This window comes from Vidua macroura, chromosome 2, assembly GCF_024509145.1.
Source record: "Vidua macroura isolate BioBank_ID:100142 chromosome 2, ASM2450914v1, whole genome shotgun sequence".
In the NCBI taxonomy this organism is placed as follows: domain Eukaryota; kingdom Metazoa; phylum Chordata; class Aves; order Passeriformes; family Viduidae; genus Vidua; species Vidua macroura.
The window spans coordinates 13,328,529-13,351,430 of NC_071572.1; the positions used below are offsets into that span (position 1 = coordinate 13,328,529).

Genomic DNA, 22,902 nt, shown 5'->3' on the forward strand with positions numbered 1-22,902 from the left:
CATCTTCCCTCCCTTTGTTTTTTATTTTCAGTTTTTACAGATAAGACTAGTTAAAGCAGAATTCTTGGGAGAGTTAAGGTGAAAACCTACATTTCAAAGCAGATTATCAAAAATTAGGTAAAATTAGAATGTAAAACACTTCGTTCATACCATTATGTCAGAACAGAAGCACTCAAAACAATGAAAACATTACAGTAAAAAGGACTGTGGAACTGTAAGGCATCATTAGAAGCCTTTTACACTCACCTAAGCTGCAATTTCACAGCCGGCACAGAGGTCTCACTCACTCGACTGTCTCCCTGGATCTCAGCAGTATGATCCCCACTCCCTCTTTGTACAAGGGTCTGGTACTCACCAGACCCTTCACCAAGAGTTTAAAGAAGACTCCCAAAGAAATAGAAAGGCTTTGTACTTTATTTCAGGAGTGATTTTCTGCCATTTTAGCAAGTTAGTGAGCTCTGACATGAAGCAGGTGCAGCATGAGGTGAACAGAAGTCTAGATCTTAAAGCTTTTCCTACCCTGGGCACAGCAAGCTCACACACTGGGCACTGTGTCCTGCAGAACAGTTCTGTAGGAAACAGTCTGACAGGAATATAGGAACAGAAATGCAAACTATGCAAAAACCTGGATTTGCATTCTGCTTTTCAATTATTTTCTTCAGTGCTTCAAGATTAATATTTGCCATCAGAGACAGACCACTAACACTGCTAACACAAAGACATTATACAAGGTTAACTAAACTTTAAGCATCTAGAAGCAGTTTTAAGCCCCAACCAGTTAAAGAGGAGGAACCATAGGAAAAGCTAGTTCAGTTCAATGAATCAAGATTACTGCAAATTATGCTAGCACTCAGCCCAAGAATTATATTAGGACAATGTCTGTACTCTATTGCTAGAACTCTTCTTTGGAAGCCTTTCAACTCGGGTTTTATGTCTGTCACTTCTCTGCCCAGGTGCAAGTAAAGAAAAAGCTGCACATTTATCTCATTTTCTATGCTTTGCCACATTCAAGTTATCTGTACACACACAGCAAGGCATTTGTTAGTCACATGAAAGGTTACTGGAAAGACACACAGCTTGTAGTAAAACACCTCATACTCCACCATCTGCATTATCTGTAGCATAGAACAATTTCTAAGAGCTCAGAAAAGCAGAATACTGAGCAGAGAATGAACAGAGAATGAAGCTCTAGAGCTAAAAGGCACAAGACACATTAAAACAGATCAGAAGACTGTCCTTAACTTTACACAGATCACTTTCTGCATGGTTGCACATACTGGTTAATAGGAGCTGTGCAAGTAACTCCCTTCACTCTGTAATACGAATATAAAAAAGTGAGTTTATTAGTAACAACAAATGAAATAGAACCTAATGACAAAGGATGACATTCCAGCATTTATCCACAAATAGGAAATAGGAAGTAAGGGAAGACAAGAGATATCATTTAAAACTTCATTTAGAAATACTCAACCTCTTTAGAAGGCAAGAAAGTCTAGATAACTTGCTGGAAAAAACAGTACATATAGTACCTAACCTATACAAAATTTATGGCATCTCTGCATTTCATTATGAAATAAATATGAGCTCTACAAACTATGTTGAAAGCTTTGTGAGCAGGAAGATACAGCTACTCTACTACTACCTAAAAATACTTTATGTATCACTTCACAAGCCATCTCAGCCAACAAGACTAAAAAGCAACAGCCACACTAACAAAGACTGACAATTCTAAAAGAAAGCACACTGGTGTTTTGGATTCATTTCTAATAATTGCAAAGTACCAAGTTAACTAGTTGCCAGTATCTCTTTTGCCATGATTAGCACAGAATAGTCATGAGTAAGGAAAAAAAAAATACAAAACAAAGCTTCATCTTCAGATTTACAAGCAATAACTGAGTTTTCAAGCAAGAGAAAAGCAATTACTTACTGTGTTGGTTAATAAGCATACGGAAAGAGATGCGGTTGGTGTAGAATCTATCTAGAAAATACTGGATGTTACTGCTAACAAATGGATCAAAGCCATATTTTTCCTTGTATTCAATCACCCCTTGTGCCATGGTTGGAACCACGTCATTGTGTCTGTTCCTGACTTTAATTAAAACATCTAAAAAGCTGGAGGAAACAAAATTAGAAATAGATTGTTAGAAATAAAATTAAACTCAACAACAGCATAACCATATTATCTGTTTACTATGCCTCCCAGTCAAGAACAAAATATCAGAGGGAAAATACAAAAATATAGTACCTAAACAATCCTATTTAAAGAGAAGTATTTGATCAACCTCTCACTCACAAGATCTGTGAAACATTTAGAGCCCCAAATTAAGTTATTCCTTCCACAAATATTCCTTGAAATTAAATCAGTCTCTCTTCAACATTGATGGATAGCAAAAGAATCTCTTTCACCACAATCATATGCACTACCATAACTGTCATCCCCTGCAACTCCTAACAGTAGCTGAGAGACTGGAAATGAAACTCGGGAAAAAAAACCTGACCACCCTTTATTATTTCCTTAGAAAAAATTGTGCTTTCTTCCCAATACCTCAACCCATGCAGTGAACTTTGAATGCACTTCCTTCACGTGGCATCTCTTGGGCTAAGTGAGAACCTCAGGACAGGTAATTGTGTGACTCCTGTTCAGTTTCCTCTGACACCACTGGATGGCAGAGTGAATACAACGGAGCTCTCCTCCGGAGCGCGACAACTTTTAGATAACACTCCCATTGCTTTTAACAAGCATTTCCTTTGGAACAGCTTGGAGGATTTCTGTTTCTCCTGCCAAGGCTCCTCAACACCTATGATCTTCAATGTGTTCATCCTTTCTTCCCCCATATGCAAACCCATATATACTTGAAATATCAATTATTAATAGCTTTCTAAAGCGGAAACCTGGAAAATCAGTACTACTTAATTCTGCTACATTCTCCAATATTAAATTAATGTTAACACCACAATGTTTATATAATGCTGTTATAGAAAGTACAAATGATGTAGTACAATGTACAAACAATGCAGCTTTCCAAAAAAGCAGAGCTGAAAGACTTGTTCTACTATGCCTGCATCTGCAACTCTACAGATCCTTTTCCAAAAAACATCAACAGAACATTCTTTGTAGATGTATAATGAATACTGAAAATAAATGTATTCATTATTTTTATCAAAAGTAGAATATACACCAGCTTAATGAAAGAATCATGGAAATCAATGATAGGTCATCTGGACCAATCCCCCTACAAATGAGCGAGGGAAAGAACAAAGACCACAAAAAGAAAAAAAGACCAGCCATTGGTCACATTTAAATCAGATGTTTTCCTCCTTTTCAGCACCACTTAGTCAAGACAGTAATTTTTTTATATCATTCTTAACAAGTGATACACTTTTAAGATAATTTCTCCCACCCTACACTGCCAGCTGCAAAGGAATGTAGGATCCCTTTTTACATTTTTTTTCTCTGATCCTAAGTCTAGCTACCAGTTTTTGCCTGTGTGTTAGCAAACAATTCAGCACTTTTTCAACACTACAAAGTGGAAGTTTTAACTGCCTAATTCCCCATTCTCAATACTATCACAGTACAGAATGACTGTTCTCTTACTTACCAGTCTTGCTGACTGGGCAGCTTAGAACATTTAATGCTTAAAAGGTTTATAGACCTTATGTGTTTATTGAGTCTTCACTCTGTATGATCTGTTACCTCTGAGAGGTGATGTCAGAGCCTGGTGCCTGGCTGTACTTGTGCTGCTTCTCTGTTTCTGAGCAACAAGGCCCTAGCAAAGGGCAGAGCTGGAAGCAACGCTTCCAGTCACATCTGAAACAGAACTGACAACACTCTCTCCTAACTGTTGTTTGCTCTGCTATTTGTTTTTAAATACCTCCACTACCCAAAATATATACCTGATGCCAAGAGGGCAAATTGTTCACTGATATGCCACTATGAAAGTGCTTAAATGCAGAGAGCATGCCAAAGGGCAAAGGGCTCAGGTTTATCTGCTGCAGATCAGCAAAATCATAGCTGGAGCTTAGGCAGCATAAAACTAAATATATAATAAAGGAATGCCTCGATATTGCACTGATTTGACAAACCTCCTGTTCCATCTTCCAAGATAACTGAGTTCACTCACGTGTTTCCATTAAGCAGATGCTTTTAAAGGAGCAAACACAAGAGGAATACAGGCACATTTCAAAGTAGCAGAGCAGAAATCAGAACACATCTCCTTAATCTTAACACTCATTCCTTACAGTCCTTCTACCTGCTACACCCCTGAAAGCCACAAAGCTTTTACTGTACTCAAACTGTGGGAGACCATACCAAGGAATTTTTAAACTGTTTATGGGATTAACTAGGAATACTCCAGAACAGCTCTGAAAAATTTTTTACCAATTACCTTTTTTGTCCACAGTTCTGTGTATTTTCAAAACCACAAAGAATAAATAATGCAGTTGGTTTGACAAATAAATTTTTAGTAAGAAGCTACTTTAGTTAAGTGAGCTTCAATAGTTTCTGCATTAACAGAATACTTAAGGCATTACCACAGGTATTAAATAAATGAAGGCTAAAAAATTCTGCAAATACAAGAAATAACTTATGTTGGGACATTCATTAATTAACTTCCTAATAACCTGTATATATTATTCTGTTTTGCTATACCATTACAGTACAAGAAAACAAGGATAAGAAAGTCAATATAAAGAAAAAGGGAATTTTTTTAGTGTCTCTTATGGATAATATTACCTGAAAGATGAAAAATACAAAAGCGATGAGTAGAGTAAAAACCCTTTTAAATGCAACACATGCAGTGGTCTGAGGTTCTTCTCAATGGCTGCTCTTTTTTGAATCAGTGCTAACTAGCAGATGAGTATCACAAGAAAGAGAGGTAAAAGTTCACACTGAAAGATTTCTCCACTAGAAAGTATATCTACTTCCAAAGTTCAAAACTAATTAAAGCAGCATTTCACATTACATAAAAGTAACAAAACGGCAGCTTCTTAATCAGATGTAATACAATATTTACTTAGCTCAAACTGCTTACAGAACCACTATTTTAACTGCAATGCTGCAGAAAGGAAGGTTCTTGTTTACCAAGTTCCTTGTGCATGTTATCTCAGACATGCTGGCAGCTGACAGCCTCAGTGGCTCCCAGCTCCAGGACACTCCCCTGCACACCCTCCCTTGAGAGGGCCACAAAGAGAAAAACCAGCAGAGAAACTCGGGGGTGTAGAGGCTGCACTAAGTGTCCTTTGAGAGCACATGTGAACAGCATGTTTTACAAACCCTTTAATTTTTGAAACACAGCTTCAGCTTCTGTGTGTTTACAGGATAGTGACATCTTGGGAAATTTCCAAAACTTCTGCCCGCTTGCACCCTTCACCAAGCGTGGACACCTTATCTTAGGGCTCTCCTGTTATCACACTGTTTGGCAGAACTGCAGAAAAACTTCCACCTGACCCCTCTACAGTTAAAAAAGGTATTTGTGTTATCAAAAAGGTAAAAGTAACCTACTATTTGACAAATGTCCATACTACTGACAGTGACAGGGATGTGGCAATGCTGCAGTGAGGCTTCATAAGGTCTGCTAACCAATAGAAGGCAACAGAGAAACTGAAACACTTTGAAATGCTTCATTAGAACAATGCCAATGGAAAAAAATCTCTTCAAAGGATTTTATCCAACATTCACAAAAAGGTAAAACTCATGAACATCCATCTGCCCAATTCATACACTAGGAGCAGAGAGAAGCTGGGCCACTCTGAAAAATGTCAGCTTTAGTTTCATCTCTGCACCAACTCCTATAACCACTCACCCTCTCCATTGCAGGGGCATTGCTGCCTTTGTTGGCCACACACTAACATTTTAGGGACCACAGAGCTCAAAGTGGGCTATTCTTCTACTACATCCATTTCCCAATTCACTTCACTGTGTGGCTTCACACACAGCTGTGTCAGTACATGGATGACATCTATAATACTGTAACATTAATACAGAAAATGGTTTCCCCAGAAAGAGAGCCCCAGCTCTGAGAATACCACAGCAGGCTCTCCAGACAAGCAGTGATAAAACCACAAATAGTCAGGGGACAGTTTTATGTTCAACTGATAAAAGCATTGCACCATTTTAGAAAACAGTAAATGAAGAACTACTGCCAACACTGAGAGCACATCTGTGGATATCCAACCTTCATGAACGATCACTTTAGCTCTCCTTCTCTCCTCTGCTACTGTTACCCCGATTAGCCAGAACAGAAACTGAAGTTCACTTCAGCTGACAGAAAGTCCAACAAAGCACTCTTTAATTTCTAAAAATCAACTGCTCTGTTATTCTTCATGTTTTTTCAGTGTCTAAAGCAGACAGGAATGGACCATGTTCAGCTCCAAAGAGAAGCTGCTGGGATGGTACTGGAACAAAGGCACTTTCCACCCAGGCAAGACTCACATCCTGTGACACTAGTTAAGGGAGAAGAGATGGGGCCATCATGAAGTGCCTAAATCACCTGATATCCCACAAGCCTCGGACAAGGATGGGCATTCAATGACCAAAGGATGCAAGGCTGGGTCTTCTGTACTATGAGCCATATACCTGTAACATTAACATGTAAAGTGTGCTGTTCTAAAGCATGTTCCACACAGGAACAGGACAGTGGAAAGGAGCCAAGAGATGAAGCTGCTCCAACCCCTCATTATAGGCTGCTCTTGGCAAGAGCAGAGATACCCCACAGATACTGCCTGCAAAAAGGGCTTTGGTCCAAAGGACCAGACATCCCTTATAATCTTCCACGTTTTTCTTTAAGCAAACCAATCTGGTTAAAGAAAAGAACTATTCCCATTTATGCATCCCTAAAGACACTTAAATAAAGTGTCTTCTAGGACTTAAAGTCCTAGATAAAGGCTCAAATTCCATATGTAATGACATGTGCAATCAGAACAGAAAACTTTTATGCAAATGTAATTTAACTCAAATGTGGGGGTTTTCCCCACTGAAAAACAGCATTCCTGATATTTCTGACCATACTGATGCACTTCTGACTACAAGACATAAAAATAGGATGGGGCTAGATAGCAGCAACACGGAACACTGACAGAGGAGTTGAGAAATCTGTTAGATTTATCTGTGTTATTGTAAGATAAATATGGACATAGTTAAGAGCATTTTTGAAAGGCATAGTTTGGAAAGAATATTTTAAAAAGTCTAATTACAGCTCAATATGCAATTAAATAGCATAGCCTTCAGTAAGTTAAGAATAGATAACATCCCAGAGCAGGAAAGTAAATTTGACTTTCTAATCTTAGATAGTCTATCCAATACTGCCAAAAAGAACAAATCTGCTCTTTAATCAGATAATACATTTTTAATCTCTTTTCAAAGGTCAAATGCAGTATAGAAGACAACTCTTACTATCAAAGACCCTAGCTGAGCTTCACCTCAGTAGACAGCAATAAATGCCATGCATCCTTATTTTATGTACTGAATTACACAGAATAGAACAATTGCAAGATTTCAAAGCTTTTAACAGTTATCCTGAATGATATTGATATTTGCTTCATTATGAAATATTTGTTCTACCATACTCATATAGAGCATCGCAAGCAATATTTGCAGTTGCCATGAAACAGTATCAAGAATGCCATATCCATATGGCAGAATCAGATAATTCATGTGTTAATTATGAGACTCTAAAACTAGATCTCTAAGAGAACTACTCATTAGCCTTTATTTATTATACTGTGATCTACCTTGAACCTCTGAAGTTCATAAAAAGCTGAAATTCAGTTACCTAAACATAGAACACCTTTGGATGAACACAGAACCATCTCTGGATGGTTTCAGAAGTTACAAAACCACCTTGCCTCAATATCCAGGACATTACAGGCTTAAAAGGCCTGTTACATTTGCCAAGTTCACTCAGGTGTTTAGGACAGCTCATGCCATCTCAAAGGGCAACAGACACCTACGTTTTGGTAACTTAACTCCATAAAGGAAAGCCTGCTGATAAACTCGTCACAAACAGAAATTCCTGTGTCATCAGCAAACACAGAATCACAAAATATGACAGCTAGAGGTGGTTGAAAAATGGATTTGATTTATCCTCTACAGAATATGCATGCCTAGAATGCCACTAAATCTATCTAATCTATTTATATAAGCTTTTAAAATGGATGCTCTATAGCCTTCAGTCTATTCTCATTAATGTTACAATCTTTACTTTTTGCCCTGCACACGTTCTCAACTTTAATAAAAAAGAGACATTTTTTAATTCTCCAGTTCTTCAGTTAGAGCAACAAATTATTACAGTGACCTTATTTTTTTGGTACACGCAGACTTCCAGTGTCTCCAGTATCTTTTTTTTTGCCAGTCTAGACAAATGCCTTCAGCATTATTCAGAGGTGGAACTATCCAAGTCTCTAAATCTTGTTCCTTTCACATCAGTACTGTCTATGAGTGTTTTAATTTCTTAAAAGGCAGTACCCAGAACTGCAGGCAGCATTCCAGCATAATACTCACTCTGAGTAAATGGTTACTTTCCCCTTGTTCAATAGCACCACAATTCAGTCAGTTTTTAATCCATATGGCTCCTTCTACAGCTCTACCATGCATGGAACTTCATACTCCTGCACTTGAGCTTCTCCTACATGTATTGGTTGAAACACAAAACCTAAAATGTCAAGATCTCAGATAACCTGCTCACAACCAGAAGTGCACAACATTCGAAACGCAAAGCCCTTATTTAACCTAATGTAACAAGACAATTTATGTATATGAAATTTGCTGAAGGCAAAACACCAACACAGGCCACATGGCGCACAACCAGAGCAAGATGTTTTATGAAACTCTATATAAAGCACTGCTTGATCATGCAAGATTTCAGAGGTTAAAAAGAAATCCAAAGGACAAACTACCCTAAGAAATCTAATTAATGGAACAAAAAACCTGCAAGAAGTGATATCTGAAACAAAGTTGACTACTATAGGTACAGGGTAGCTAACAGACCCTAGTGTTGGACAGGTGTGTGTGCGTGTGTGTGTTTTCGTTGTTTTGTTTTCAAGTCTCTGATGCATATGTTCCACTTGCTGTTCTCACATGTGGAGTTCTTCTCTGTTTTATGCATACACATTTCAAGGAAATATTCTAATGACAATTTCAATAAAACTTTGTTGATGAAGAAAATTGGCTAAGTTTTCCTTTCTTTTCAAGTAATGTTATTCAGTGAGGTAGGTGAACACCACTAATTGAAGTCCATTAAAAAAGCTTTCAGATAAAAACAATAACTGACACATTAGAATGCTTTCAAACTGGCAAAAAAAAAAAAAATCAAACTATTAATGTATTAACATACTTTATACACAACAGAGCACTAAGCTCAATGTATACTAAAATGACATTTTAGTCTTAAGTATCTGATACACAAATAAAGTCTCCATCCATGTTGTTTTCTCAATACAGCCTTGAAGGAAGCATTTCATGCCATTTTTTAAACTACCGGTCTGCATAAAGACAAAATATACTGTTCAAAAGCACTTAGATACCTACATTCTACTCCAGATTACAATTTTAGCTTTTGCCATACATATTCTAACTTACAAATATGGTAACTGTTTTCCTATAGTACAAAAACACCTGGTATTTGAGACAGATTATTTTTAAATGGACTGTTAGAAAAAATAAATTACTCACTCATCCAGAACATGAGGATCCTCAGGACTTTTATTTTCATATTCTAAAAGCTCAAGGAAACTCTGCATGTACCTGAAGTAAGCAAAAATTATAAAAAGAGAATTAAAATACTTAAACATAAAATACTTTTGAATTTCTTTAGTTTTAAGACTACAGGGTCACATAAAAGTAATAGATGCACAGTACACAGTTCTCTTCAAAGACTAAAAGTAAGCGGGATGCTGCAACAAAGGGAAAGAAAGCAACTATGATATATTAAGTTAAAAAATATTACTTATGACCAGAAAAATGACTATATAAATGAAATTGAAGTTAACAGGAGCAAAGCCTCTCTACAGGTACATCTGTAATTTCAGGTAGTTTGTCCCTGTATTTTGATTTTTTCGCTCATCTACTCTGTACTGATGTTAGTTTTTTCCCCATATTCCTCAGAGAGCAATCCAAGTTTTCTTTCAAAATAAAACTCAGGGGAACACTCCCCAGAAGACACAATAACAGGACTGCACCAAGCCGGTCCTACTAGAGTCCTCCAGGACAGCACACCCATTCACACACTCCCACAGCTCTTCTGTGTGACACAACCCTTGGTTTCATAAAAATCCCTCTTACACAACACAGCTCCCTCCTGCTCAGACATTTCACAGGAGATTAACTGAGTCTTAGAGCCCTGGAGGTACCACAGAGGACCCAAATCAGAACCCTTCAACATGAACACAGCCAGCCTGCTCTGCAGGACACTGGCCCAACACCAGTACAAATTCTGCCACTCACACACAGCGCTGCACCTCAGGACCAGCTATCATCCCTGGAGTAGATACATTCAGCAGCACAGATGGAGCTTTAAGGACTACAGAACCAGGACCTATTTCCTGAGGTAAATCACACAAGGAATCAATCACACACGTAAAAGGGTTTCAATGTTACCCTCCCTTCACTCCTGGTTAAGCACTGCCACTCAAACTACAGTATCCACATTAATCAGATGTTAATCATATGGTGTCAACAGCTTGAACTCCCAGCAGTGGTGAAACAGATAGACGAAAAACAAAAGAAACAAATCTTTCTTACACATGAAAACAACTAATTGAATGGTCTAGACAGCTAAAGCTAACACGAGAAAAGATAACCACAGTGCCTACACAAGGGAAAAGCAAAACATGTAACCAAGCCTCTCTCTTTTCAGTAGCAGCTACAAAACAACCTATGCATAAGCTCTTTTGGTACCAGTTCCATGTTAAGACCAGCTCAATAATGCTATGAAACTTCACCCTGCATCTTCAAGCTACAATGAAGCTTAGGACAGCACTGTTGTCTATGTGACTCCCTCCAGAACCACGTGCCACTTATTCCACCCCCATTTCAAGCTTCAACCACAGGTCACTGGGACATTCCTCAGGGACACTGACATTTTCAACATGGTCAGCACAGGAACACCAGCTCCTGTCCCTCAGTGTATTTGTGCCCTCCTGCAAACGTCAGGAACCATTACAGAAATCCCCCAAATATTTGTCACGTACAAGTAGGGCATGTAGCTCATAGCTCTAGTAGTGCTTATTTTAAAAGATGTTATTTTATGCTGCTAAGAGACGGCACCAGTTCACAACCACCACGCTCTGAACTTGGCTGATTCACATGCAACAATGAAATCATGATCATGCTCACCAATAGAGGTACATGTTCTTCCACCCCCACCTGTCACTGTATAAAACTATCAAAGTCCCGTTTCTGAAAGACACCACCACACTCGAGAAGCAACACAAAGGTGTTTTTAATACAGACCTCCTACCATAAATGTCAAACATCAGCAATCCTGTGCAGACACAAGGACAAAACAGCAATGAAGGCTGAAGGTAGCTGATACCTGATTATTGTACTGTGTGGATTTGACTGGCTGCCTGCCATCACTGGAGAAATTATGGAAACAGGCAATGCTTTTCCTTTAGAGTTCTCTCCTACTGATTCTAAAGTAAAGGCAATACCTCTTTAGAAGTCAAGTTCATTAGCAAAAGCACTGTATCCAGCAAGTTAGCTCAGAGAAAAGGTGAACTTCAAACCAAAGCCACCCAAATTTCTTCCAAGCCTGTGACTAAACCAAGCTAGAAAAAAGTCACTTCATGTCAAACAACCCTAATCCACTGCTCAGTGCCTACCACTGTACACCACCCAGTCTGGGGTGCGGTAACGCCCTGTGTCTTAAGTCTCTGAACAGAAACTCATGAGGTGCAAATGCTGTACACCTTTATGCAGTGTGATTTCCAGTTTGTACACCAAATTCAGCCCCTCACCCCACTCCCTCTCTCCCAAACAGCTCAGAATTAGAAATTAAGAAAAAATATGTTTAAAAGGAAATTCTTAACTCTGGTCTTAATGACCACCACCACCATTACACTCTGAGGACAGGTGAGCAGCCAGCAATACAGTTCATTCCTGTAAAAGTGTGTGTGAAAAAGTCATTCCCTCTTCCATCTACTTCCTTCATTTTCCTTTAATTTGAATTGTAGATGCAGAGAGGGATAAATGAAGATAGTAAATACAGGATTTATCAAGCAATGAAAAGCAAGACCTTGTGATGTTTAAACATAATTGACACACAATTACCAGCCAGAAAGAACAAAAAAGTACCAGAATAATGAATGATTTGCTGTATCATTAATAAATCAATACAACCATACAAAATACAAATCTAAAAAAAAAAAAATCCAGTATATATGAGAAAAAGAGAATGTCAGTTATATTTTGCTATATTTGGTGAGTCATCAAAAGCAGAAATCAAAGTCCATGCCCTTCAAACATATTGTCTTTCCGGTGTTTAATTTTTTATCACAATACACTACATTTCATTGGGCAAGCTCTTTGGTGTCAAGCACCCTTTTGCCTTGTTCTTCTGTTAATTACTGCCACGTAGATTGAATCCTTGTTAGTCTGCCAAATGCAATAATTTTAGAATGGCACATTACCTACATGACAGCACTGCAAAAGCCCATAATGTCAGCTCTGGGTTTTCTTAAAAAATTCATGCAAGATACTTCTGTTTTTTTCCTGATGTGTATTTCACTGAGACTTTTCCTTTACAATCATTTTAATACCAAAGCACTAAAATGATAAAACAAATCTCCATGGTAACACAACCTCGCTAGCATAGTCTCCATGTTTAAAATAGAGAAAAAAACAATTATTAATCCTCAAACTGTACATATTTCTCTAATGGGTGTTTCCCAAGAGAGAAATGGAAATTTATAGCATTTTCTAAGGAAAAGCACTACAGAAAAACAGAGAAATTGTCCAGGGCACATAAATGTGAATTTTACATATAACTGAGTAATATACTGTGCAAACCTCACACCTACTTTTGGTATTTTATAAGCTCTAACCTTATCCATTGTAAGGTTTTATTGCAACTATTTTCCCTCATTACATTAGTGATCATATCCTTTATTAAACAATTGTGCCATACATTCAATATCCTACCTGCACTTTAGCTATAGTGCCCTCTACAAGCTGGCCAAAAAAAGGCCCACTTCTTTGGATCAAGCAAGTTGTCCAAAGATTGATGGTGAAAAGCTGAAAACAAGGTGCTGATTGTTAATCTGTCTGCTGTTTGGAATCATTGCAGTTCACAGCCACAACGTATTAACTGTGTTTCAGTCTTGAGTCGCTTTATTCCTTGCAAAAGATACACACAAATTAAGCTATGAACTCGAACTGGGACAGAGCTGATGTTTTACCTTTACTGAAATGCAAAACTATGATTTTTGGTTTGTTCAGAAATCACTCTCTGGGTAGTGCCAGCTTTATTCAGGAAAGTGTAGCTGAGCAGTACAAAGGAAGGAGAGTGGTCTTGCCTCTCCTCAGTGCTGCACACATCAGGCTGAGGAACCCAGAAAGGAAGGAGAAAAAAAAAAAACAACAGAGCACCTTTCCCAAGAGCAATCAAGCAATCAGCTGTAAAATGGGATAGGCAGCGAAGCTCAGGAAGCAAAGTGCCTCCAGCATGGCCATGGAGATGGATTGGAGAAGGAGAGAACAGGCCTTGCCTGCAGCAGGGAGCAGCAAAACCAGGCTGCTTCCCAAGGGAACCACAAGGGTGAGAAAATTGACACAATCCAGAATGTTTGCTGGCTGGAAGCAGAGAGAATTGATGGGAAAGGTTCAATGCTGCACTGTAGGCAGGCCTGATTGCTTATTCCTCTATTTACAGAGCCACTCCAATTTAAATGTCTAATAAAACCCACCTTAAAGATTAGGACCTTTTTATATTAATCTTTGGCATGCTGGCATTAAGGAATAGATTGGGAAATCAAAAGTTAAAGCTCCAGCTAATTTTGAGTCTCACCAAAGGCACATAAAAATACACATTTTCTAGTGTAACATTGTAGTGAAAATGAAGCAAACATGCTTGTGACTATATCAATTACTGAATAATAGCAAATAAATATATTAAAGTAAATAAGGAATTAAATGTCTTGCTAACTTGTGGCAAATGTACAACAGATTTTTGCCTGCCTATTAATGAACTGCCAATCTTTCTCAATCTATGACATAGCAAAAACAAAGGATCGTGGAGTCTGGCCCTCAAAAAAAGATTTTCTTGAGGTAGTTTTGAAGTGCATCAAGAAGGGTTTTTTTTTTTCATTTTACAAGCTCACAAAACAGCTGAACAACTAAATTTATATTTATTTGTTCTACTACATAAAAACCAGGACTCTCACTCTGGGCATCACTAAATTTCAGGTTTAGAAACTAAAAAAATGTATTTCAAAACCTGCTATCACCATAGCTGCATAATACTCAAGGTCATCCACACTGAAGTTAATAAAACCTTTGGTTTGATCTTTTTAAAATATAAATTTAGAAGTAAATTTTGCCCAAGGTTCACCATCAGGACTTACAAACTACAGGTAAATGTTTAATTAAGCAATTAAAAACCTCTAAACAGAAAAAGAAGAACTAAGCTCTTTAAAGTCCACACCTATAATCGGGGGCGGGGGGGGGGGGGGGATGCTACAATTACTTTTCTTATTTTTAACATAATATTCTCACATAATCTCCATGAAGATACTCCTTTCCACAAAAACTCTTAGTAAACTATGGATCAAAATTACAAGAAAATTACAGAAAACACTTTGATTTCAAACTTCCATCTTTGGGCTTGATGTCCATTCCAACTTCTTCAGTACATTTCAGTCTGGTATTTTAGCCTGTCCAACAGATAACTGCTGGTCTAGAGCTGTGATAGTGCAAATCACATTGTCATATAACATGATACTGCTTTTTTAGTTTAGAGTTTTGGGGGTTTTTTCCCTTTTTTTAATCAGTAGTATCTATTGTGGCCATAGAAATCATCACAAGTCCTCAAGCCTCTCCAACAAAAATTCTGAAGGGGCCTCCACTCTGAACTCCCATTTAGTTCCTTTGCCAGAGGGATCCAAATGTTGCTTAGCTCTGTATAGGCAGGGCAGAAGCACAAGCCACAGCACAGACATTTGGACTAGAAGTATTATGCTGCAGTCACTACAGAAAAATTCTTTCCTTTTCTTCATTCACCTATTTGCCCATATTTCATTAAAGACAGCTTCACAAGTCAACCAGATTAGAAAAGCCTAAAAGGTCTGTGTATTATCTGCTCTTTTCTACAAGCATGTCACTTCCTGTGACATCTAACAGACAGACAAGCCTTCAAACCTTGCAAGCTACCACCTAACCACAAAGTGATTGTGTGGCTCTACAGCATTTACACTCACTTGAAGCATTTTATCACTGTACTTGAAGTGGTCATCAAGACATCCACTGCTACCTTGTAAAGACAAACACAATACCATACATCCCAATTTATATTTTCTAAGTCTGAAGCTTGATGAATAGGAGACCCAAGCCAGCAGACAACATACAGTCAGCACAGAAGCTCTTGGCTCAAGGGCTATGACAGAATTTAACACAAGCCTACAACATTAGCTACTTTTACAGTTAAATAAGCTGCTACTCAAAGGGACTTCTGTTGTATACTGCAAAAATATTTTTACAAAAAAGTATTTGGAAGATATTAACAGGTAAATGGACAATAAATTCCCCATGAATAACATTTTTTTTGTGCTTATACATCCAAGGCATCAGTCTCTAAATCTCAACAAAAATGCAATTAGGCTAGAAATTAATTACTGTGGAAAAGATGGCAGGACTTTGAATCACTTTGGATCCACGCAAGTTATTACAATGGAAAATGTTGTTTACTGAATGACACCAGATTTTTGACCCATTCCATAACTTCCACTAAACACCAGGTTGTTTTTAAAGATTTACCAGTGAGAAAAAGCAGATGAGGTTTTAACTTCCTGTTAGTATTTTTGACAAAGGAAGAATAAGAAGAAAGAACAGCTGTTTCAAGAAGCCATGACTGCAATACAGTAAGGAATGTTTTAAAAACTTGCTCTGGAAGCTATAGACTCCTTTTAATTACCTGGGAGACAACAGTATGTTTTACTAACTTACAAATCCTTAGCTAAGATCCAGATTAGAGTATATACTCAACATTAGACAGATGAAAATGAAACTTCATTTGACAAGACACACTATAAACAATTCAAGGCAGAAAACTGACCAATTCAGAATTCAACGACTCATAGTTGCAAGCAGAACAACACATACAGTGTTAGTTTTACAATAACTTTCCAATCCACTTTTTCTTTAAACTTACCAACTCTGCACCAGCCCAACCGAAGGCCTGTTCAGTAAATTATCAGGCAGCAAATTGACTTCCCTCATGGTGTTCGCCAGTCGCACAGGAAGCTCCTTCCGCAGGAACATGTACGAAGTCTTCTCGCAGGCATTGTCACGACCTGTCAGAAGGAAGGAAAAACAGATGCCCATTGCAGCAGATCATATTTTAGACTTCTTAATGTTAGAAGCTTTAAAAAAAAAAACACTTGTGAAAATAAAAAGTTTTAAAGCAATTTCAGTACGCACCTTTACTTTCTTCTCACTCATGAGACACAATTTAAACTTTTACCTTCCTAGAGTTTAACACTTTTTGTCTGACATTCTTCCACATTTCACATCATCTCATTTTCCCTCCCATAAACAAGAATCTATCATAGAAATAAAATTCATCAAATACTTGATATTACCTGGCAATAAGACCCCAAAATACTAGCTTTTATTGAAACAACTTTTATACTAAAGACAGCTTTTAAAAAGTAAATGCTGCACACATAAGAAAGGGAAAGGAGTGCAAACAAATGGATAAAACAATGACAACCATTTGCTGATGTTTCATGTCACAAATTGTTCAACCTTTAGTACTTTAACATTTGAGCAGCACCTGGTGAGACCAGCGCAGGCCATCATCCCTCCTAGGATTGACCGATAAGATTCTCACTAGAGACCTGGAAGAAATCCAGCGCTTATCACCACACTCTCACTTGGAAAGGCCTCAGCTAAAATGAACTTTCACTTTTAAACACACATTTTTATCAAGGCTACTATTTTGAAAATAAAACATACAAAAAATCCCAACCATACAGTCAGAAAGCAAATAAATGGATCCAGCAAATAACAATACCTTCCTGCAGACCTAATGGTAACAGCATTCATTCTCTGAAGCCAACCTATACAAACTGCAAGACTGACATGACTAAGAGCAATCTTAAGCTAAAGTAGTTACTAAGGATACCACAAATATTTAAAAGCACAAGATATTATGTCACTTGCCCAAGTAGTTTAGATGGAAGATCAGGCTTTATTTAACATAGTTTTTTGTGTTTTGCTGCCTTTAACAAGTGAAAAAAGTTCTATCATAACTAATCTCTAAAGAATCCAGGTAAATTAATTTTTTTTAAAGTCCATGTTTTACTTGTAATGAACAGCCACAATTCTACTTTCATCTAGAAAGAGAGCAAAGGTCTTTTGTGATGATAACCAGTTCAACCACCTGCAAAATTTCTGAGTGAAGGCATAATGTGAGAGCTATAAATTATGTTCAAGCAAACCAGAAAATGTTAAAAGCACTGCTAGGCACATAATCACAGAGATTTACAATTTGCAAGATTCATGTACAATGCAACCAGCACAATCAAGGAGATACTTTTTGAGACAGTCCCATTATAATCACAGTTTTCACCTTCTTTGCATAGGTAGCGTGCATTGATGGATTAGTTCCCAAACCCTAACATTTGCCTGGGGAATATGCAGGAAGGATTAGGATTTCCCTTTTTTTCTTGCTCATTTAGGTATCATCAATCTGGGGCTCACTAAATTCTGAGAGTGCTACCAATTCCATTATAGTTCTTCCAGTAAACATTTGGACTTATTTTACTTGCTCCCATTTTCACACCTCAATTACAAATACACACATCCTGTCAAAATTAGACAAAGGAAACAAGACATTACATGTTTTCTGTGAAGCACAGTAATGACTTCAGAGTTCAATCTTTCAAGTAATTAGATACCAATTCAACTACAACAGAGGACAGACACTTGTTTGTTCACAAGTCACTGTATACAGCAGGTCTTGAAAAACTGAGGCTGGACAGCAGGAAAGACTCTGACTCAGATCAGTCTAAACCTTCTGACAGAAAAATCCCACAGAACAAAGACAACAACTGCTTCTTCCCAAGAGTAACTGAGAGCAAGTGCAGTGATTCTCTAGGTGACAAAAAGCAAAATGAATGAAGACAGTCCATACAGAAAATTAGAAAATTATGAACAAGAACCCACAGCTCATGGGTTTGTGCAATGCAAACAAAAGCTGCTACAGGCAAGCATGACTGCCTGAAGAGACTCACACCCTCTCTTCCCACGTGCAAGGGCACATCTCCATTCAACCTATCTCACCCCAGCAGTTCTAAGCCATCTCTTTTTAAGGAGCTGCCTTGCCCTTTTGTACAGTTACATTTTAGCTACAGAGCCCTCTGGGGTCCCTTTGCATGTTCAGTGCAGGAAGAGGAAAGGAAGCTCTGGTTTTTAAGACTTCTCTGCTTATAAGCTCACTTCAGTGTAAGTTCAGCTGATCTGTCTGGTTTGGGGCACAGGGTCCTTGTATCAGCTCCTTAGTTGCACTCAGTTTACCTGAGAGCCTCCACAGAGCTGCTTCAGCATTTAGCATCAGATTAGTTACCTGCCTGCACATGCATGGCAAGAGAGAATGGCTACCCACCTGGAGCAGCAGTAATTAGATATCCTCCAGCTTTCAAAGCAAAAGCAAACTGTGTCCTAAAACTGCTCCTTGGATGCTGTTCCTCACAGCAACATCTGTACAACCACGTCCATCAAAAGAAGGGACATCACACTAAGGAATAAAATCCCTTAGTCTGTATGTGAGGTATTTTCTTAATATAATTTATTATAAATTATATGGTAGTTGCACATATGATAAAGTCAGTCTTACTTCTAAAGATATTTCCAGAAACAGCATTCTAATAAGCTGCAATTAAACTTCTGCATGTTTAGCCATAGTCAGTTTCATTTTTTTCAAAGGCTGGCTTTAATTTTCATCTAGTCATTCCATCTATTTTTCAAAATATACAGCAATCTTTCTTGATTTTGTTCTGACTCTAGCAGGGTCAATATACATTGCCAGCATCAGGCTTTTGTCTGAAACAGTACAGGCTAAATCCAGTCTAAATCTATCAGTTTCAGGTCAAAGGAATTTGAAACCACTCTCTCAGGGTTAAAGTGGAAGTTGAGTTTGTGAATAATCCCTCCTTGATTTACATCTCAACAAGTTACTCAGGAACACAAATATATGAAACAATGACCCGCTTACCTTTGTATGAATTAAAATGGAAGAAAGAAAAGTCATCCTATGCCCTAGTGGAAACCACACTGCACTAGGCATCAAGGGGTGTATTTAGCTTTATTTCAAAAAAATTAAACTCTAAAAGTATGCTTTTAAGAAACTGAAAATGGAAATACTAGAAGACTTCTTATCCACAAAGCCAAGGAGAAAATCAAGTAAGGCATCTCATGATATATAGGGTTCAGAATTCTGCACACACCACCACCATTTGTTTCCCACTGTCTGTAAAACAGTGATACTTGATTGCAATTGAACAATAATTCAGGTTTGTGGCTTCAAATGGAATAATTGTGCAGACCAAAGTCAGGCATTGAAACAAGTTTCTTTCAACAAGTATCACATTAAAGCAACAAAAAGAACAAACCAGACAGGATGCAACCTCTTTGTTACAGGTCTGCTCTACTGCAGGGAACAAAGCAATCCCATACTACTCTCCTTGGTAGAAAATAACCCTATAAACTAATTACGTTTTCTAAGGGATTAGGTGTTAATTCAGGGTCAAGAGGCTAGATTATCTTCAGATTTTTGCTCTTAATGAAGTTACACTTCCAAGCTGATTAAAAAACTCTAAGATCATACCTACAGTGCTCCAACTTAACTGAGAATTTGATCCAACAGGCTAAAGAAGCACACATAAAACATCCCACTCTACTGGTAAATTACACAAATTTTTGACTGTCTTCTAAAAGCATAGATGGATGCAACAGAAATCAAGATAACAACAAGACAGTCTGTGACACAGGAATGAGTGAATCTGATGGATTTACCCAAGAAGAAATAAATAAAGAACACAGCAATGCTCTCCAAGGCCTCACAGTTCAATACAGAGAAAGCAGCAGTAACCTTGTCTATCAAGAACCAAACAAGCATTGGACTCAAACTGCAGAAGATTCAACTCTTAATCTGCACAAACTTCCTGATGGTAAGCACTGTAAAAGAGAGCAACCTGATGCGATTTAGACATGTCTTTTACAAGTGAAGGTAGACGTCTGCCCAAAATTACACTAAGCTAGATGATTCAGTCTCTGAAATGAAATTAGACTGAACATGGCCTAACATTCTTTGTAGCCCTAATTCTCTCATGACCCAAGAGGAAGAAAGTGGACACCTCATATTCTGTTAACCACTTGCAAGGAGAAATTTGCAGTGCAAATTTGCAAAGGGAAACAAGCAGAAAGTGGAAACTCTGAATCAAGTCAGAGTTTGAAAAAACACAGCAGACTGCATAAATTAAATTATACAGTAATAGCTACTTTGACAGAAAAATGACAATAAAAATCAAGATATTTGTGAAGGAACTAATCCTCAAGTTATTACTATTGCATGCATAGCTAGCACAAAAACTGAAATGTCAAGTGTCACCACAGGTTTAAAAAAAAGGAACTGTTTAATAAATGTTCTACCACCTTCAATCTTCTGAACAGTCTTACCTGTCTGGGCTCATCGGTTACCCTATGTAAAAGTCACACAGAAAAGCATATTCATGGCCTCCTCTCTGCCACTTTCAAACCTTCAGCTCAATTCTAGCACCAATGAGAAACTGTGATGCCAATCATGAGACTATTTTGTTTAAAAACAAGTCAGTGTAATGGACTGACAACAGACACAACCTTCAACATTGTGAAAATAAGAAAATACATCAGTCAAACAGATCTAAGCAGCCATCTCCTGGACTTTACATCAAACTAAGGTCACTGAAGAATTTTCTAATTTTCTATTTCTATTTTTTCAGTGTAGCAACCGTACACATGACAGACACAGGGTTTGTAAAAATACCGTGGGAGTGGTAGCTATACAAAGACTGCTGCATCTGGAATGGTCACCGTTCACGAGAGTGCATGTTGGTGGATTTACTTACACAGTGAAATATGATGAACCTGAAGAATGATGTGACTGCAAACGTTTAAGTTGAGAATATAAGTAAACTTACACATTAAAATTTAAAAATAAGTTCACCCAAAAGGTGACATTTAATATTAAATCAATTTTGCCAGATAGGAAAAACTGTTACAAGTTTCCACCAAAAATGAATCATGCCATTTATTCACCTAGATGGTATCAGAGAGAGAAAAAAGCCTAAGAAAAACATAGCAATAAAACATGACCCAGAACCTTTGAGGCAGCGCAGGTCACAGAAGCAGACTTGAATGCATCAGAATTTCTGAATGTAATGCCATCAGAAGGGAAAAGATTAAAAGGGGAATGTTTTGGGGTTCCACATCAATGTTATCACTGGTGGACCACCCATTCAAAGGAAACTCAGGAAACAGAGTTCTACTCTCAGTTTTCTCTACTACCCTCCTTTCTCCTCTCTGGATTCAACTCTTGTCTAACATTTACTCCTCTCTTCTGTTTCTCACTTTTACCTTTTTACTCCACAGTGCTGAGAAATAGAAAACAAATTACTCTTACAAAGCTCCACTTCGACAAAACTTTTGTTCTGGCTCCTGCAACAAGAAACACGAACAATGCAGAGGCTTTTCACACACATGCAGCAGGCCCTGATCCAATTCTGGCAAATTCTATCAACTGCCAGAGCAATACTGTGCTGTCCAAGATTCACATTACAAAAGGATTAGTTCCATACAGAAGGCCCTACACAAACCTCCATTTTGCTGCAGAAGAGGGCAGAAATGCAGAAAGAAACTATGAACTCTGCTTGCAACGCTCTCAGCTCAGCTGCCAGATTCCCATATGCATGAATACCTGTTGGAGAACAGACTCCTGCAACAGTCCTTCACAATGATGGTCAAAGTCACCTAGTTCAAAAACCTAATACAATTGCCACATCCCCAGGTTGTCACTGGACTGACTGCCAAGGTCATATCATAAAAGCATCGGTATTTTCTGAATATCAACTCATCTGTCAGAGGAGGCAGGAAAAGAAGAAACAAAGTGCTCTTTTCAGTCTTTGCACTGCAGGCAGAGGTCTAGTTCTCTCCATTAATTATGTTCTGAACAGCAGAGAGACACTGTACTACTTTAAGACTCAAAAGCAAAGTCCCACCTGTTGTATACCAGAGACAAGGGACTCCATCCAGAATCCATAAAAACAAGATCAGAAGCTACTACTGTTGTTTTTAGATAGGACAAGATAAAGGAAGAAAGACAGGAAAAAAGGAGTGATCAGCCAGATCTACTCTCTTCTCTTGAGCTTCCAGAATATATCATAGCTCCTGTATAGGCAAACAAAACAAAGTGAAAGCAGAAGGATGAATAAATCTTCAAAAGAATATGCAAAAACAATCAATGCATCAGAGGAGACTGGGCAAAAGCTAAAACTAATAACTTGCTGCTGAAGGTAGGAAAACAGAACTTAAGAAGAATAGTTGAACTTCAATGATTACACACCATTTCAGGAACATGGGCTATTTATTAAAAGACAAACAAGCTATGCTTGCACAGTCCCAATAAATGTGGCTACAAAGCAAAGCCCAGCAAAATA

General features: G+C 37.9%; 1 protein-coding gene across 2 annotated transcripts in view; it reads right to left on the reverse strand.

The window, feature by feature from the left end:
- The window catches only part of PDK3 (pyruvate dehydrogenase kinase 3), a 54,328-nt gene that overhangs the window by 19,247 nt on the left and 12,179 nt on the right, over positions 1-22,902 (reverse strand). For both annotated transcript variants that reach the window (XM_053971587.1, XM_053971588.1), the window contains exons 2-4: positions 16,359-16,500; positions 9,668-9,739; positions 1,928-2,112 (exon numbers count right to left, since the gene is read on the reverse strand). In XM_053971587.1, coding sequence (XP_053827562.1) covers positions 1,928-2,112; positions 9,668-9,739; positions 16,359-16,500 — 399 coding nt within the window. The remainder of the gene's footprint in view (positions 1-1,927; positions 2,113-9,667; positions 9,740-16,358; positions 16,501-22,902) is intronic.